At 44.8% G+C, this 20,370-nt stretch overlaps 1 protein-coding gene across 1 annotated transcript in view; it reads left to right on the plus strand.

Moving 5' to 3' along the window:
- Window positions 1-20,370, plus strand: part of E4F1 (E4F transcription factor 1) — a 422,222-nt gene that overhangs the window by 175,660 nt on the left and 226,192 nt on the right. Inside the window, exons 6-7 of the mRNA XM_085629438.1 lie at window positions 1,851-1,994; window positions 17,058-17,221. Coding sequence (XP_085485564.1) covers window positions 1,851-1,994; window positions 17,058-17,221 — 308 coding nt within the window. The remainder of the gene's footprint in view (window positions 1-1,850; window positions 1,995-17,057; window positions 17,222-20,370) is intronic.

Here is a 20,370-nt window from a genome sequence, read left to right on the forward strand (position 1 = left end):
AAAACCCACAAACTGTCGCAGAAAGAGCACTCCATACACTGGATGTAAAGAGAGCCCTCATGTACTATATAGACAGGACTAAAGTCTTCAGGAAAACAAAACAACTTTTCGTTGCCTTTGCCCCACACCACAAAGGTAACGCCATCTCCAAAGCAGGTATAGCCAGATGGATCGTTAAATGTATTCAAATTTGCTATCAAAAAGCTAAACGCACATTAACGATTCCCCCACGAGCCCACTCAACACGTAAGTTAGGGGCCTCCATGGCTTTCCTGGGAAACATTCCCTTGCATGATATCTGTAGAGCAGCCACCTGGTCCACTACACATACATTTACCAAACACTATTGTGTAGATGTGCAATCAAAACAGCAGGCAGCTGTAGGACAGGCTGTTCTCAAAACTCTTTTTCAGACCGCTGCAGCTGGCACTGGTGGCCGCCGCTAATAGAGGGTACTGCTATATATTCTATGCACAGATATGAATTCAGCAGCCCACATGCCTCGAACTGAATATGCTACTTACCAGTATGCATCTGTTCTTGGCATGTAGGGCTGCTGACATTCATATCGCCCACCCTCCTCCCCGGCCCCTGTAGCAGCTGCAGCTCTCAGAATTACTATAAGCATGGTCATCACTTTCTGTATCTACTCCATCACTGCCACAATGGCGAAAAACAATCTGAGGATGGAGAGGATGCCCATGCGCACTGTGGTCCAGGGGAGGAGTCACCTATCTCAGGATACTTCGAAGACTCTTCCAGGACAACAACGTGCAAACATCCGGACCCAACACTAGGCGGCGATCTATGCACAGATATGAATGTCAGCAGCCCTACATGCCAAGAACAGATGCATACTGGTAAGTAGCATATTCATTATTGCGCTAGACTATTTCTCAAAGTCACCCTCTTTGGGGGAACGATCATTTAAAACCTTGGTTATGAAGAGGAGCCATTTTTAATATTTGGGCAAAACGAGATGAGGGGATATAAATAACTGTTACAGTTTACAGTTATTGTCCCATCTGTTTGGGAGTGGCAACAGCTACACAGTACATGCCTTGCTGGATTGTATGTAGAATTACATCTCAGTAACATTTCCTTCTCAATCACAGGATTTTTTTATTTCTATTTATGAATGGTGAATAGAGTAGCAAGTGCATTCCCATTCTCTCAAGCGGAAAATTTAAAATTGTGAAATTGGATGGATCGCGGATATATATATCATAGCCTGTTTAAACAACCTGATTCCACAGACAGACTTGTCTTACTTTGACTTTCTGGAATCCCAAATTAGGGGTAGTAACTTGCAAGTGTGAAGGGATGTTTGCGTAGCTACTCTTAAAACTTGAAGGTGTTGTGGGCTTCTGCCTTAAGGATTAAGTGATGCTGGCCCCCTTTTTTTTACTTGATATGCCATCCCACCATTGTTCAGCAAGACTGGCTTATTTAAAAAAGAAAAAAACCCTCAAACAACGGTTTACAAACTTCTGTCACCGTACCCAGTCAGAGCACAACACACTTAAGTGATGTTGTACCTGCCACTTTAATCTAATATTCTTTTTAATGCTGTTATTGCATGTTTATGCTGGATAGTGTTTAAAATAACATGCTTAACTTTAAATAAATTCAATCCGTTGGCATGCTATGCAAACACAAACCTGCTGTTAACCCTACTCCTCCAATTGTGACTGTAGTTTATTTGACCTGTATATCTGTAGGTGTCACTTTACTTGAAAGTGAATGTAAATATTGTTTTGGAAATGTATGAAGTGTGCATTTATAGCAGCTCTAATCCTCCTAAAAAATGTCTCAATGTTGTCTGTGGTTCTTTGTTCACTTCTCTATAGATGAGCGTCCATACGTATGCAAGAAGTGTAACAAAAGCTTCCGTGAGTCTGGTGCTCTGACCCGGCACTTGAAGTCTCTGACGCCATGTACCGAAAAGACCCCATACCTCAAGGAAAGACTTCTGAAGCAAGAATTACCCATTGGTTAGTCCAGGAATTTTAACTTGTGCTTGAGTGCTATTCATTGTTCATATTCATCATCGGACGTCTGACATCACTGTCTCATGAGCTCAAGGTGGATTTAATTGTTTTTTTTGTTGTTGTTTATGACATTTGATAGACGCCTAGCTCATGCTTCATTGTCCACGAAATACTGAGATCAAGCTTAATAGCTGGTTATTTAGATATGAAGGCAGTTCTTACAGAAAGGTTCAGTTTAATCTAAGTGAGTCAAAATTGGGCAGCTCTGTAGCCCTGCAAAAGGGGGGGGGGGGTGGTTGTCGGGTCACCTGCTTACAGTTTGAATCCATTAATCTAATTATCATGTGACATCTAGTGAATGAGTTGAACTTTCAGTTTAAAGCGACTAGTCTAACACAAAGAGCTGCTGTCAAAGTAAAATGGCATAGTGCCATATATCAAAAAGACGTGGTGACGGTCAGTTGTTATAAGCATTCAAAGCTGAAATAAGGGGTGCATTGCTTTGCTAGTGTTTTAAATTATAGAAGCACATTCACTCATGAAGGATCCTTATATTCCATCTTTTAGTCCATGTTTCAGCTGGGAGAACCAGTCATGGTTGCAGTTTTCAGTCTGTTGCAGATCAAAATTCGGCCATACAGAGCACACCTGATGTAACAATACCCGTCAAACTGACCCATCTGCTAAGCTTCTGTGGCAGGTTGTCAGTTGAGGATGGACATTCTAACCGAAGGACTGCCTAATTCATGACCATGATTTTGCACTTTTCAGACTGTTTAAACCCATATATTTCAGTTGCAAAGAATTGATTGTTTTAATTCCAGCGTTCTGAGGCTTTTCAGTCTATGCTCTTAAGCAAAATATTTAAGGTTGATTAAGGAAAGGACCGTCTACCTTCTGCATTCTTCCTGCACATTGTCACTATTTGATATCGTTTAAACATTGTTAAAAAAAATGGATGTTCCGAACTTCATTAAATGCCAATGAGACAGAATTCATACTGTGAACCGGAGGCCACTAACCAAAAATAAGAAGAAACTGTTTGGACAAACAAAAAATTGATGGTTTCCCTCTCAAGCTGTCCCAAGAAATCTAATCCCTAGGCTTTTGGTTTGATACCAACCTCACAATAAATACTTGTGTTGACTGCACAGTAAAATCAACTGTCGGAGCGTTTTACTCTATGAAACACTTAAAACCATTTTGAAGTAATCTGACTTTAGTGCTGTCATTCAAACACTTGAAGCGAAGGAGGGGCTACGTAGAGCTCCCATCATGTTCTGTGGCTAAGACTGCTTCCGGACCGATTTGCAGGTGCGTACGACACTAAGGCAGGACCCCAACGGCATTCAGAAGGCAGCAGGAGAGGGCGGCGCCTATGTCTCAGTCTGCATTGGATCCGTAGCACTAAGATTCAGCACAATGATAGTCAACTACACGTGGCCACATAAAGGTGACGCATGGGAACTCCTTGCAGCCCATTGCAGACGGACCCATACCTATATGTATTGTTTATGAATTGTTAATTTCTTTCTTTCTGTAGATAGCACCAGTGCACTTTGTCACAAGGCTCACTAAAGTCACGTATTTTGTGTTTGGTTCTGTTATTGATATATGTAACAGTCATATAATAACGTAACCATTACTCAAAAATATAAATGATGAAATATATCTATTGAGTAAGAAATTTGTGTGGTGTGTGTTTAACTTGCTTTCATTGCCAACACAATTACAACGCATTATTTGCTCTACACAAATTTTGTTTTGTTTCCTATTAATTCTCAACTTTGCTAAGCAGTTGTATCACCCAACAGAACACATTGTAGACTATAAGGCAAAAGATGTACAGCATGTCAGTTATGAAAAGGGTTTGTTTCACCGTTTTAAGACATGTAGAAAGATGAGGCTCTTCTAAGAAGACCCTCATAAGGAGGGCCTGTACTGTCTGCACGTGCACCATAGACCTAAAGAATGTTAATATTGCAGGACATTCTCTGCAAACTTTCTCGAGGATCGAGAGTTAAGACTGCCGTTGGCTTAAAAAGTAAAAGGCAGCGGAAACACCAGACTGAAGAGTAAGGGTCCTGCTCTGAGGTTAAAAAGTCCTTAAAAAGGCTAAGGTCTGGTCAAAATTTACGTGAGCTGCAAAAAAAGACCCATAAACAGCGGATAAATGGAAAAGACAATTTTCCCACCAACTCTCAGGATAGCAGGTCAGAAGGCATCAATATCTGAGCCCTCGCCAGCATTTGAGAGGGCATTGGGCTCCGCTGACACCTGCCTCAGAAAAATCAGGCAAGTCACTGACTAAATCATTGGGACCGTTGATGACAACATCTACTGTCACAGCGTTAACTGCTTCGCCGACAGTCGCTACAGTATCAACAAATTCCTAGTCCGTGGCAAAATTCTCATCTACAACTGCGCTGTCGTTGACACAGTCCATGGATGTCCCGTTGTCTGCTCATTCAGCGCCGGTTCCAAGGAAAACAAAGATAACACTCTTGCAACAGAAGCATTTCTCTCAGTCTACAAGCCCATTGACGGGCCTATCAACGGTTATGGCTGAACCAGTCCTAAGACCAGAATTAACATCACTTAGCAAAGTTTCACCTTTGCCACCGGTATACCTTCTAGAATTGGGGGACACTAGAGAAGACGACGATGAAGGACATTTTGGGGATGCCACAAGTCCTTCACAACTACAGGTAAAATGTCAAGACTAGGACGAGCAAGAGGCTGAATACCTGCAAGGTGACTTTCCTTTTGAAGACCGAGAACAGGGTAAAGAAAAACGTCCTCAAATTAGATCCTTGTGATGAAATCTCGGAGGTTTAAACATCACCTGAACCTATGATGCTACTCCCTGTAGCCTTGGTGTCGGATCTCAGACTAATGATGCAAGACTATCAAAGATTTCCGGGAATGGAAACACTACCATCAAAACAAGTAACAGCTGCTGTCACTAACTGAAATGTCTTGCTATCAGACAACACCGAAGGTACAACATGCAGACGTTTCCCAGCTAAGACAAATGGAGGCTATTGCAGTCCATGACGACTACGTTGACCAAGGAGATGAAGATGATTAAGAACCTGAAGAAAGCAAGATAAACTAGATCAGACTAGTAGAGAATGGGATGATTGTGATCCCTATTTCGACGACCCCAATTCATCCTGGTGCTGGCTCACCTCTGGACAATATTGAGGGATTCCATGCGCTCCTGGAGAGAACCAAAAGATTTGATCATCCCACCCCGGTACTAAAAGCAGTGTTATTGTATGATTTTAAGGAGTTGAGAAAAATTTCTGTACGCTATATACTGATTCTTGAACACGTGAAGGGCTTAAAGTAATGAAAAACCCAGCAATGGTGGCTGCGGTAATACTGAGTCTCGATTTTAAACAAAATAAATACAAGGCTCTTGAGGGATCTCCAGCCTCCTTTGATCGATCACCTGAAACCAGACTGTGGTTATGCGAGCAGCTCAAAGATCAAAGAACACAACGCCCCCTGCTCAGCTCCTCCTGTTAAGGAGGGTAGGAGACTGGACAATCTCTACCTTGACATCTATTACCATACGGGCAGCCAGTGCCGTAGCCATTTTGGGTAGGTATGACGGTAAATGATGTCAGACCTAGCTCAAGTTCTAAAGTCCCTGCCAGAAGATAAAAAGGCAAGAAGCTCCAGCCATAATGCAAGGAGGAGAAAAAACTTCCTCGGAGATCATAGCTACAGTTATGGGCGTAGCCCTTACTTCGTCTTTGGCTTAACGTGACGTCATTCAGCCCAGAATTGCATACAAACAATCTTTGGACCTGCCTTACAATGGCACTGCCTTATTTGGAAAACACATTGATGATGCCTTGCAATCCATCAAAGCTGGCACGGAAACTGTGAGATTATTAGATGTTCTGCGACCAAGAAGGTTTCCATCCTTTCGTGGCAGTAGAGGCAGAGGACAATACGCCTTCAGAGGGGGATGCTAACCATTTAAATTCCAGTCGTACCATCAACAGCTGCAGGGATATAGTCTGTTTTCCCATTAGTTAAGTCCTTCACAAACAACAACTTTCTCAAGACAGTCAGTTACAAGAAGAGCTGCAGGAAAGAGTCGAGTGTCTTCCAAGAGACAGGGACAGCAAACTGACGCCAGCCAGTTTACCTCCCCTAGGTTTCAGAAACACCCTCTTCAATTGCTATGAAAATTGGAGATCCATCTCTTCGGACAGGTGGGTCTTGAACAGCATAAGTTCTGGGTACATCTTAGAATTCATCCAGAAACCTCTGGTTGTTAAGAGGAAATGAAATCTCTGATTTCCATGGGAGCAATAGAAGTTAAGCAAAACTACATACACAAGGGATTTTATTCCAACTTCTTCCACATGAAGAACGAAACATTGAGACTGGTGTTGGATATGCGGCAGCTCAACAGATACCACAAAAAACATTCATTCAGGATAATGCTGCAGGAAATCATTCATTATTGAACCAAGATCACATGGCATTGTTAGATCTTCTAATTGCCCATTTCCATATCCCGATACATATTCAGAACAGGAGATATCTGTGATTTGAGATTGCTGGAAGTCCCTTCCAATTCAGAGTTCTACATTTTGTCTTAAAGTCTGCCCCAAGAAGTTTTACCAAATGCATGGTACCAGTAGCCGCTTACCTAAGAAGAAATTGTCATCAAGTATTTTCCTAACTGGCTAATAAAAGCCAATTCGCACAAAGCTGCAATGCTTTCTACTTTCACATAAGTTGGGAAAAACAGTGTTCGAGGCATATGAGCTGCAGATTATACACTGTACATAGATCGCCATCTGGTGTTGGGCCCGGATGTTTGCAGTTTGTTTTTCCTCTTGGAAAGTCTTTGGAAGTCACGAGGTCGGTGACTCCTCCTTTGGTTGGTATTGCGCATGGGCTTCGGCTCCATCCTCAGATTGTTTTTTTCCGCCATCGGGCTCGGATGTAATACTTCGCGCTCCGGTTCCGAACTTTTCCAGTTCAATGATCGACGCAAAATCCTCGCTCATCGAGATTCTTCAGATCACAAATCATCTTAATCACCTTCTCTTCGACACTTCTTCGATTCCAGTCGTCGACGGCGGCCTTCGGGCCTATCCCGGCTCCGGTCTCGGCTGATGGAAAGAACTCCCTTCAAGAAGTGCCGTCGATGTGTGTCCAAATTCCCCACACCGATCTTCTTCATGAGGTGTGCAACCTCTGCCTCTCCCCTGAACACGAGGCTCGAGACTGTCCCGCCTGCAAGTCTTTCAGATCGAAAAAGACTATTCGAGATCGAAGGGCCAGACGCAACATGGCGCACTCCTCGACCTCCGCTCCAGTCGACATCTTCGGGGACGACGTCGAAGCTCCGGGACAGCAGCACATCGAAGAAGATGACGACGACCTCGTCAGTGCTTCCGAGGCCGACGACTCAGATGTGGAGGACATCACCCCGGCGCAGAGGGTCGTGAGTACTATACCCCCTCCCACACCCGCGCCGATACCCAAAAAGGCTTCGGTCACGCCTTCGAGCCTAGGCAAGACCAAGGACACTGCTTCTAACACCCCACCTTCGGGCCCGGTAAAGAAGCCTATTAAGCCTTCCGGCAGCTCGGGCTCGAGCCAGCCTACCAGCGGTGCCGAAAAACACCCTTCGGCACTGAAGAAAAAATCTGCCTCCACCTCCACACCGAGCCCAGCACCAAAGCCCTCGGTGTCGAAACCCGCCCTCTCGGTGCCGACTAAACATCGTAAGACCCTCGGCGCCGACACTCCAGTGCCGAAGCCTCTCTCGGCACCGAACAAAAAATCGGAGGTCCCAAAAAAGCACGGCACAGATGAGCCTAAAAAGCAGTCTGCCCCGAAAACCTCGGCGCCGACAGAACAAACAGTGTCGCAAGAACTATTCACACCGTATCCTCTGCAAAAGACACTTACCAAGGATCCAAAAACTGGACATTTGACACGGTCTTAAAAAAAAATAGAAATTTGGACAAACCAGCTCCACCTCCACCTCCAAAGAGGAAGGACACTGCTACCTCCCCTTTCAGAGTGCCTTCCCCACCTCCTCCACCCTCCCCACCTCCACCTTCTCCACCCCTGCCTCATCGCTCTCCGACCCTGTCTCCAGACCATGATGATCAAGGGGACCCTTACTACGATCCAGCAGATGTGCCACAAGACCTCACCCCTACTGGATCCCCAGACCCATGGGATGACTAGAACAATCCAGACATCCCAGATGTCCCACAGGATGACCTTTATCCATCCAGGCCATCCCCACCAGAAGACTCGATAAGGTTTTCACCACCTACTGCAGAGGACGGCACATTATCATGGGGTAGAGCTACATACTGACCCAGTAGAGGAAGATTTTCTCCTAGACACCTTCGATACTGCACATGGGTCTACTGCTATACTACCTATGCTAAAAGGAGTAATCAAACATGCACCAGAGGTTTTTAAAGACCCAGTCAGGGCTAGGGTCTTAAACCCACGTATAGAGAGAAAATATAAAGCCGCCCCCACAGATCCTGCATACCACTGGATTCCTTAGTGGTATGTACAGCTAGGAAGAGATCAAATTCTCAGGCGTCGGGCGAAGCACCACCACCTGACAGAGTCCAAGCTCCTAGACGCGTCAGGGAAGCGCACTGCGTCACAAGCTGCCAATATATGGCGTGTCGCCAACACTCAAGCGTTATTGGCCAGATACGACAGAGCGCATTATGATGAGCTAGAAACCATCATGCACCATCGCCCTGAAAAATACAGAAATAGGGCCAATGAATTGATTCAAGAGGGAAAAACTATAACTAATACCTCCATACGCTGTGCCCTAGATGCGGCAGACACAGCCTCCAGGGCCATAAACACCAGTGTCCTCCTCCGCTGCCACGCCTGGCTTAGAGTTTCAGGCTTTAAACCTGAGGTGCAAGCCTCCATATTGAACCACCCATTTGATCAACAACTTTTATTTGGTCCAAAAGTTGATGAAGCCCTCGAAGATGAAGAAAGATACTGATACGGCGAAATCCATGGGAGCCCTACAGTCACACACTCCTAGGCGCTCCTTTCGCCGCTCTTCCTTTCGGGGCACGGGTAGAGGCTACTCCTCAGATAGCGCATCCACGTCCTACAAATCCCCTCCTCAGTCCACCTTCACAAGGGGCTATCAAAGAGGCGGCTACAGAGGCAATAATAATAAAGGAAGAGGCAAAACAAATACCGCCCGCTCTGCCACACCGCCTACCCAATGACTTTCCCCCGCTCCCTCCAGACCATCCCACTCCGGTCGGGGGCAGAATACAAAAAGCCATAGCCTATCCCAATCCTGCCAGGATTGCAAACATACAGGCTCTGCGTCAAAAATTCATACTTAAACACTCTCTCCCAGCAAGAGTGTTTATGCAACTGATGGGGATGATGGCCTCTTGCATTTTCATAGTGCCTCACGCAAGACTCCAGATGCGTCCACTCCAAGAGTGCTTAGCACGCCAATGGAACCAGGCCCAGGGTCAATTAACAGATCTGGTGTTGGTAAACGGTCGCACCCATCGCTCTCTGCAGTGGTGGAACACCACAAACCTTTCCAAAGGTCGACCGTTCCTGGACCCGGTTCCTCAAATAGTACTGACAACGGACGCATCGCTCTCCGGCTGGGGAGCTCATCTACTACATCTCACCACACAGGGCAAGTGGACACCTCAGCAAAAGTTACTCAATATCAACCATCTGGAGTTACTAGCAATCTTCTTAGCCCTAAAATCTTTTCAAACTCAAATTTCAGGCAAGGCAGTCCTGATCCGAACAGACATGACAGCCATGTATTATATTCAAAAACAAGGCGGCACACACTCTCCACAGCTCTCTCACCTAGCACAGAGCATATGGAGATGGGCAATACCCCAGAAAATCTTTCTCCTAGCTCAGCATGTCCCAGGTGTCCAAAACACAGTGGCAGATCTGCTCAGCAGGCAGAGGCAACAGATCCACGAGTGGGAGCTTCACCCGTAGGTTTTTCACCCGTACTTTCAAATGAGGGGGTATCCACAGATAGACCTCTTCGCCACCCACGAAAACGCCAAATGCCCAAGCTTCGCCGCCAGATACCCACACCCATTGTCCAAAGGAAATGCGATATGGATGAACTGGTCAGGCAGATTTGCGTACGCTTTTCCGCCTCTCCCACTCATTCCACTAGTGGTGCGCAAACTACAACACTCCCTCGCACTAATCCTAGTAGCTCCAACGTGGGCCAGACAACCATGGTATACCACACTGCTGGAACTATCTGTAGTGCCGCACCAAAAACTACACCTCTCTCCACACCTCTTAACCCAGAACCATGGAGATATCAAACACCCGGATCTTGCGCAGCTCAACCTTGCGATCTGGCTCCTGAAATCCTAGAATTCGGGTACCTAAATCTTCCCCCTGACTGTATGAATGTCATCAGAGAAGCTAGAAGACCTACCACTAGAGCGTGCTACGCCGCCAAGTGGAAACGTTTTGTTGTTTATTGCCATAACACCATCAATCCACTGGACGTGTCCATTCAACACATAATAGGCTACTTACTCCACCTACAAAGGTGCAATCTAGCCTATACGTCCATTCGACTACACCTCGTAGCTATTGCAGCTTACCTACAAAATAGGCAACATCTCTCACTCTTTAGAGTACCTGCCATTAAAGCCTTCATGGAAGGCCTTAAAAGAATAATTCCCCCCAGAGTGCCACCCTCACCTGTGTGGAACTTAAATATCGTTCTCACAAGGCTAATGGGGCCTCCCTTCGAACCTCTACATAAATGCGAACTACAATTCCTAACAGTGAAAACTGTTTTTATTGTAGCCATCACTTCCCTTAGAAGGGTCAGTGAGATACAAGCACTTACTATTCAAGAACCCTTTCTCCAAATGCACCATAACAAGTTTGTTCTCCGTACCAACCCAAAATTCCTCCCTAAAGTCATTTCTCCCTTTCACCTAAACCAAAGAGTAGAACTACCAGTATTTTTCTCACAACCACAGACTGTTGCAGAAAGGGCTCTTCACACACTGGATGTCAAACGAACCGTACTCTACTACATTCAGAGAACACAACCTTTCCGTAAGACCAAACAACTGTTTGTTTCTTTCTCTCCACCACACAAAGGTAACCCCATCTCAAAATCGGGGATAGCTAGGTGAATTGTAAAATGCATTCAAATCTGCTACCATAAAGCAAAGCAAACGCTATCCATTCCCCCGAAAGCCCATTCTACACGGAAAATAGGGGCTTCCATGGCATTCTTAGGGAACATCCCATTAGATGATATCTGCAAAGCAGCTACATGGTCAACACCGCACACTTTCACCAAACACTATTGTGTAGATGTGCAAACTAAGCAACAAGCTAGTGTGGGCCAGGCTGTACTCAAAACGTTATTTCAAACCACTGCAACCGATACGGGTGGTCGCCGCTAACGGTGGGTACTGCTATATAATCTATGCACAAGCGTGTAATCTGCAGCTCATATGCCTCGAGCGGAATATGCTACTTAACAGTATGCATCTGTTCTTGGCATGTAGAGCTGCATATCTACACACGCCCACCCGCCTCCCCGGCTACCTTTATCTGTTCCAGTTTATCTTATTTAGATAGCACACACATGCGCATCTTCACTGTTACTACTACGCTCCATCTTTCCCTGCTGGCGAAAAACAATCTGAGGATGGAGCCGAAGCCCATGCGCAATACGATCCAAAGGAGGAGTCACCGACCTCGTGACTTCCAAAGACTTTCCAAGAGGAAAAACAAACTGCAAACATCCGGGCCCAACACCAGATGGCGATCTATGCACAAGTGTGTAGATCTGCAGCTCTACATGCCAAGAACAGATGCATACTGGTAAGTAGCATATTCCTTATTGACTATTGTGAAACTGTACCTCTATGTCGAGTCTGTTTAATAAAGATTTATAAAAATTAAAAAAAATTGCGACATTTTATATGGAGGTAAAGAAACCACGGACCAATTTACAGATACTGCAATTAGATCACTTCCCAGAATTACAACTTAATATCAGGAGTCTCTTTACACGTGTTAACCAGAGTTGCTACTGTGGACAATGCTCGCAACTATTTCTATGTAAATATGATGATTAAAGAAGCAGGATCCAACCTTTGTACGTTTCTGAAAATACCCAGAATTCCAAAGTGATCTTGATATAAGATGCCACATTAATAATTAATAGATTTAGTAGGATTTGGCAGGAATTTTCCATTTAGCTCTTCACTTAGCCGATTGCACTGTATTAGGGCTACACTTGAATGCTCTTACTATCAGCCAATGGGACAGTCTCAGGTGTCAAACAAGATTTTTATCAAGCAGTTTCCTTTATTCAATGGATCCAACTGTTTGGTATCTATCCTCATATAAGTCCCAATTTACGGTTTAGCTTTATTCAAAATTGAAATTTCTACAGTGCTTATAAAGAAGAATGTAACTATGTAGCTAAAAGTATTTGTAAAGCCTATTTCATATGGTCTTTAACAGGGTTGGAAATTTGTATCGTATTCTGTTTCAGAAATTATATGACGAAGTTGTACCCGCTTTTTAAAATAAAGTAACATCCACAAATAGTTGTAAGATTGGTATGTTCCAGTGGAGATTTTATAACCAGCTGACCGCCAAGGCTGTTCGTGCCGCAAATTATAAGAGTGCCTTGTGTACAGCAGGTGGGTGCTATATCACATCCCTCAGCTTATTCACAAAATGCATGCTGCAGCTTCAGCTGCATGGTTTGGATGTGGAGATGAAAAAAAGGACATTGGCTTCATGTTTGTTTTGCTTGCCCCTTACTGTATAACTTCTCGAAAGAGAAATCTTCATTTATTAGTCAAAAATGTAATTTGAGCTGAGCACCCGATATCGGAGGATCTCTGTTCGGTATATTTTCGCCGCACCAAGAGTTTGCCTCTGGGCAACACAGTTTGTATCTATAGCTACCCTTATTGGTAGATATCCGATATGGATTACCTGGTAATCTACAAATGTTTCAAATTTCAGTCAATGATTCATAAAAATATGAGGGTGAGAATGTTTGAAATTTTGTATGCAGCAAGACTTTGATCTTAAAAAGATTTGCAAGAATTCGGATATGCTTAGATAAGTGGCATCGTTTATTTTCTTTGCTTTTATCATTGAACTGATCGATCTATTATAAGTATGCGGTTATGATTTGAATCATGATTGTATTTTGTGACTATCTGTTTTTACATCAATAAAAAGATAACATTAAAAACCATTTGGAAGCAATCTGACTTTAGTGTTACCCTAGGCAGCAAGAATCAAGTTCAGACTTGCCTGGTTGACTTTCAAAGCACAGAAACCTCAGCAACCCAATTAATTCTATTCCTGTCTTTCTTTCATATTTCTTACCAAATATTTCTGAGGCAGAGTTTCTTCTTATGGAAAGGAGATAGTGTCCAGGTGTACTGTCGAACTCCACGTAACCCCCTGGTGTTGCAAAATATAAGTTAACAAATTTCAACATCATGAAACAAGTTGCATACTAGCCCAGTAGTCGTTTTATAAATGAAAAGTGTGCCTCAATCTCCGTTTATCATCTTTATGGAACTCTCCCTCACAAGACATCAGATGCAAAAAAGAATATTGCCCCGTTTCAGAAATGACTAAAACTTTGCTTTTTAACTTGCACCTAAATGTCTAATTGATGCTCCTGTGGCTTTTTCTCCCATGTGATCTAAGACCCCATGCTCTTCTCCATTCCCAGCTCTTCTTTTGTCTACAGAGGCTCTAATTTTCCAATAAACAATTTTGTCTTTTCATTCTCATTCTTCCCTGTTTCTTCTGCCAGTTACGGTTGCGCTCTCAGGTTAAATGCTGTTCAGATACCTTATCTTGTCCTTACATTTCATTCCTATTTTCTGCTCTCTATATTCCTCCTGTATGTCCGTGAGACCCTTCTTCGTTCATTAATAGGTTCCATGGTGAGCTCAGTGACACAGTAGAGGGTCAAAACGTGCTAAATAATAAAAAGAAACACCTTAAACTTAAGGCAGATGCAGAAGTGCATTCAGCTTTAATTGATGTGTCAATCGAGATTGTGGGGCAATAGCATTGTGGTTTCTCTCTAGGCAACACAGATGCTGAATTGGTCATCCTGTACGATGAATGGAACCCTAGGATTTCCTCTACAGTTCTTGCCTCATCCAGAGAGAACACTGCAAAATTAGCTGATCTCCGAGGGGCTCTTGTCACTTAAATGTTTCGTAATTGTGCACAATCACACTTGCTTTCCAAGCTTGGCTGCCTGTTTTTCCGGGGATGTGTGTTCCGGCATCAAGCAGATAACACTATGTAGCTCATCACATATGGTATTGGGCAATCCGGTAAAGTATCTTTCTCTCTGTTTAGCCCTTCCCTATCAAGAAAACAGGCACTTCTCAGGAAAGCGTTAATTGTATCTGCTTTCACAGATGGCCCATCAACTGCTGATGATTGTGATTAACCATTTATAGATCTGTTTGCCGCAAAGAAACATAAAAAATACCTATATTGTAAATCCAGGTAACTGAGTCGGCATCTCTGAGGAATGCGCATTTGATGGTGGAACAATACATACTTGTTTAATACATCATTGCACAGGATTCTTCTCATCCATCATCATAAGTCTGAAAGTTGAAAGAATGTGGGCTCACGATCATAGTCCTAGCTGTCAGTCAGGCAAGGCATTTGTTGTATCCAGCTCTAGAATCCATCCGTTTAACCTCGCGACAGACTTCTTTACAGACCAGATCTGCTGTCAATGAACAGAGGCAACGTCCTAATCCAGCAATATGAACTTGTGCATATTATAAAAGGGAGACTCCCTCAGGCACTCGATAGGCAGTAGGCAATGGATAAGAATATTTATCTCTTCCTAAATCCCTCACCCCTATTTCTCCCTTCATGTTAGTGCAATTACTTTTGCCTTTCTCAAAGGAAGAAAGCCAGACCACTACATTGCCCAATTCAGATGGCTTACTTTAAGCTGCAAAGAGGGCAAAGACCATTGGATGATCTACACCATATTTTACTCCAAAAAGGGCACCCTACCCTCTTGAGTAGACAAATTGAGATTTTCTACTCTTCTGAGAAATAACCTGTGGTCTGATATCTGTAAGAGTCCATTGAGTCTCCTGCTGGCTTTAGAGATTCTCAAACTCCCCTTCATTTAACACCTTTTTTCAATATAGTTTTCTCTAGGAAAGTATTGGCTGATATTGTCCCTATGTAGATTATATAGGTTGACTTCATTAGGCTTTTTCTGAAGTTGTATGTACTTGGGCATGTTTTAGTGTAGGGCATTTTGTCCTTGGGATCAATATTACCTTTTTAGATCTGGCCTAAAGACAACTTTAGCCGGTTCACAAGTTTCATGCAATCCAAATAGTCCTAAAAATCAATACTTGTCTATACACATGCATTGTGGAGTTTTGGGTCAGCCTTCTTGATCTCTTATATATATATTTTTTTAAACACAGTTTTTATTAGTTTTAAAAAAGAAGGCATGTTAAACAGCCCGGGGGAAGTACAAATGATCAAAAGATGCAAACAAAATCCAGTGCAGCTAACCCCACTATTAACAGTCTTAAGGCCCATCAACCCCATCCAGTAAGAGTTCCTCCTGTCGGGGAGACATGTACGCTCTTCTATCACCCCGCCTCCCTCCCCGTGCTTAACATAGTATGTAACACAGCGCGCCCCATCATGAAGAGCGCCTCATCAGGATTCTTCATGGCATGGTCACCCAACCCCCCCCCCCACTCCCTGTAGAAACGCCCGCCCCGCCGGCTTGCCGCTGACTCATGAAAATTCCCATTCACGCCCATCAGACGCACTCATCATGCTCCGTGTCCCCTATGTCCCGAATCCCAGGGGGTAATATCATGGAAAGGAGTGACAGAAGCCCTCAGCTAGACCTTCCCAGACCCTGCGGCGATCATAGGATGATCAAGAACCTCCAGGCTCAGTCGCCCGGTGACTCGCTTCTCTCCTCAAGCGTACCACAGCCTTCTTGATCTCATGGTAGGTTCCGAGGTCAGTCATATTTTACCTCTGCCCAACATAGTATACTCCATGGGTCATCCTACTTAATCCATTGGCTCTCACAGTGTGAGTGATGGCATTTGCCTCATCACATGTCAACATCCACCTAAAAAGGAAGCACAATTCCGTGCCACAGGTGGTTGGTCAAGATTTACGAGGTATTAACCTTCAGGTCACAAACCTGTTATAGTTGCACCTGCCAGCTAGGACCCACCCACTATGTTAGGTTCAGTATATGCAATGCTTATTTATTTTAAATGTTAATGGCAAGTCTATGGGTGCCAAGTTTAGGCGTCTGTTCGTTTTTTTTGTGTCCCTATTCTTGCAGTGAAAAAATAAACATTGCTGTATCATGGCAATGCCTGACCTATTGCCATTTGTCTATACCTGGCTTTGCTAGTGAATGGACAGCGATCTTTAGGCTCATTATGCCCTTCTCTGATTTCAGAGACAGATTATAAGATACAGACACAATAGATAATAATTGCACAGGAATGTTTGTGAGGTCTTCACTTAGGCTAACTGGTACATGGATGATGTGCACATTAGAATACATGTTTCATCTGTTTTAATAGGAAATATTGGTGCTTCTTGTGTGTGTGGGGTTGTGTACGTGTGTGTGTGTGATCAGCAAAAACTGTTTCTTTCTAGAAGTCTTTTTTGGTATTCTCTCCCCTGGGTCATAATGGCATAATGTTTTTGTTAGTTTTACCCAAGGTTTTATTATACTTTGTTTCAAATAATTCAACATTTTGCTGTAAAGATTGCAACACTTTCTTCTACTGTAATTTATCATTTAAACCTAGTAACTTGGGCAAAGGTGAGCTTTCTCATCGCCCCAATATAATAGAAGGGTTAATTTACAAATCAGTCTGATGGCAAGCTCTATTTGGTTTGTGTATCTGTCTTTCTTAAAGTGTATTTTCGCTCACCTAATTTGCTTTCCTTTGCCAGATTTGAGAAGTTCTGACACAGATGTGGTTTCTGCCCTCTCTGGTGACCCCATCAGTGGTTCTCCCGTGATCCGTCTCTTAACTGATGCCAAAGGAAACGTTCTCCATGAAGTTCATGTACAGATGCAGGAGTTTGCTGTTTGCCCGAAGTCTGCATCTGATGAGGTGACTGATGTTCTGCCAGAAATTGATTTTTCCTTATTTTTGTCAAAGATGTTTTTATTAAAGTTTTACAACATACATCTGCGATAGTATCGGTGTCGCATCCCGCAAAGGGGAGCCAAGTAGCGCAGTAACAAGGTAAAGGCCAAAGAAGTACAATGACCAGTATAAATCAAGCTCCATCCTTACATAATGCTCTAAGTCAAGGGTACAGATTCTAAATATTGTGAAACTTGAAAGTAGTCTTTTCTGATTCAAGTCGAGGGCCAGCAGTGGGCAACGATTGGTATCTGCTTTTTACAACAACAACTCATCACCTCTATAACATGGCCTATATGACACGAAATTAGCAGTAGGCCATTAACACTGTACCTCAGTTGTAAAAAAAAAAGGAAAAACCTGAGAGAAAAAGAAAACCAAAAACCCCCCCACCCTCCCCGTGGTAGCGGCAACACTCACGCAGTGAAAAAGTCACATGACAATGGCACTTTGCTCAAAATTGGAAGAGGTGTAGAGGTCTTATGGAGGTAGGACAGACGACGGATGGAAGGCCTCGTGAAAGGAAGGCGACCACGGGGCCCCATTTAAACTCAAAGTTCTTGTAGTTATCTCTAAAAATGTCAGACATACGCTCCAAACTGAGCAGTTTCCAAAGGCGGGAATGCCAAAGGGAAACGGCCGGCGCCTCCTTTCTCTTCCAAGCGGCCGCCAGGGTAATCTTAGCCGCTCCAATACATAGCCACATGATCATTTTGTCGGCTTGGGTCTGATGTTCTAGGAAGGGATCGCGCAGCCCCAAAAGTATGTTTGCCATGGTGGTGGGGATGGGATATCACAGCATGTCTTTTATGTGTGCCAGAATTTCCTCCCAGAAGGGGTGGATGGTCGGGCAATCCCACCACAGGTGTTGAAAGTCTCCTAGCAGCCCGCAACCCCTCCAACACCTCTCAGAAGAGGCGGGAAAGATCTGGCGTAACTTGGCGGGGTGTAAGTATCAATCCATCATGGTTTTCAAGTGTGCCTCCCTAAGTTCCGTGGAGTGATTAAAACGGGTAATATCAAATCATAGGTGCGTCCACTCCTCCTCAGAAATGGGACGCTGTATCAGATCTTCCCCACATGTGCATGTATCGTGGGCATGGGGTCAGAGCCGTTTTAAGCAGAAAGTTGTATATAAATATAATTGCCCCTTTCATAGAGCAGGTCTTGGTGAGGAAGGCTTCAAACTGTGTAAGGGGTCAGGTGGCAGCGTCTCTCACTGGTGGATTAAGGGCCCAATGCATCAGCTGAGTGTAGTGGTATCTTTCCGTGTGTCCTATTTCATAGTCCCGTTTGCAATTAACAAAGGTAAGAGGATCGAAATTGTGAAATAGGTGTGTCAGCGCTAAGCAACCACCCTTCCTCCAAGCGTCAAAGGGACCCTCGTGGAGAGCCTGGGGAAAAGCGGGGTTGAAATGGATCTGCATGAAGGGGGAGGGGAACGAGGTCCATCTGTCGTCATTTGAGACAGAGTCCCAGACCTTGAGTGTGGTGCGTGTGGTAGTGCTAATGTATGTATTTTTAGGCCTGTCCAGGGCGCCATATCAAGTCCCAGATTGTCCTCCCCGTCATGCTACGAGCCATGTGCAACCAATGCTTCTCAGATTCCTGCTTAGACTTTCAACTAAAACCCTTAATTGTGCAGCTTTGTAGTATAATTGGATATCCGGGAGCCCAACTCCCCCATCTCTGTGGGAGCGGCGCAGTAGAGACTAGGAGAAGCGAGCACGCCTCCCCTGCCAAAGAAAGCTTAAGATCATGGCCTTCACTTTCCGGAAAAAATCACCCCCCAGCTCAATAGGTAAGGCTTGAAACCAATAAAGGAGCTTAGACAGGAGGGTCATTTTCACCGCATGAATATGACCTAGCCAGGAGAGAAAAATAGGGTTCCACTTCGTGAGTTCTGCTTGGATACGTGCAAGAATGGGAGGAAAGTTAGCAGCATAGAGGCCCTCATGTTTTGGCGTTAGTTGAACCCCCAAATATTGGATGGAAGATGCCGCCCAGGATAGAGGAGTAAGGACCTGGAGTTCGCGAACTTCCGCCCCTGGGAGGGTGAGGCGAAGTATACATGATGTTCGAGGCATGTGGGCTGCTGAATTCATATCTGTGTATAGATCGCCGCCTAGTGTTGGGTCCGGATGTTTGCACGTTGTTGTCCTGGAAGAGTCTTCGAAGTATCCTGGGATAGGTGACTCCTCCCCTGGACTACAGTGCGCATGGCCATCCTCTCCATCCTCAGATTGTTTTTTTCCGCCATTGGGTTCGGATGTGCTTATCTTGACTCAAGTTAGGCAAAACTCTTTACAGGCCAAAAGGCCTTTAGTTCGCGTCGGTACTGTTCCCGATCGGTATCGATAGTTATTTGTTAGTTGACTAACTTCCAGACCAACTTTTTCGCATCATACCCGACCATCGACCCGACATCGACGATGGAATCGAGGACGCCATTCAAGCGGTGCCCTGTATGCAATGCGAAATATCCCCATGTCGACGTCCACCCGGTGTGCAACAAATGTCTTTCACCGGATCACGACGAGTCCACATGTATGGCCCGTGCCCGCTTCCGATCCAAGAAGACTCTTCGGAATCGTCGAGCAGCGAGGCTCGAAGCGCAGCAAGCGGCACCGGCCCCGATCGACATCTTCGACGCCGAGGACGAAGATGTGGAAGACGTGGAGAACCTACCCTCCAATCCCGCTTCCGAACACGACTCCGGATCGGAAGACGTCGAAGAACAACTGTTTCGCAGAGACGAAGCCGACACCGAGGTAGGAGACTACAATGAGGCCTTAGGGGCCGAAGAGAGTAGCTCCGGTGACGAGCAAGGCCTACCCATACAGACTGTGGATATCCCAGTGCGTCAGTCTATGGCTCCGGTCGAGGGATCGCCTTCGGGCCTTACCCAAGACCTATCCCGCATCCATTCGGCCCCGCCCTCTGGCCCGGCCTCGGACATTCAGCGGCAGCCATTACTACCCAAAACTGCTGGTTTCCCTTTATCGAAACCGAAACCGAAAGCCGTATCGGTTCAGCAGAAACCGAAACTGAAAGTCACACTGGTCGGATCGAAGCCCACCACACCTTCGACGCCAGCCAAAACCGTCGGCACC

Source organism: Triturus cristatus, chromosome 10 (genome assembly GCF_964204655.1).
Source record: "Triturus cristatus chromosome 10, aTriCri1.1, whole genome shotgun sequence".
Taxonomy (NCBI): Eukaryota; Metazoa; Chordata; class Amphibia; order Caudata; family Salamandridae; genus Triturus; species Triturus cristatus.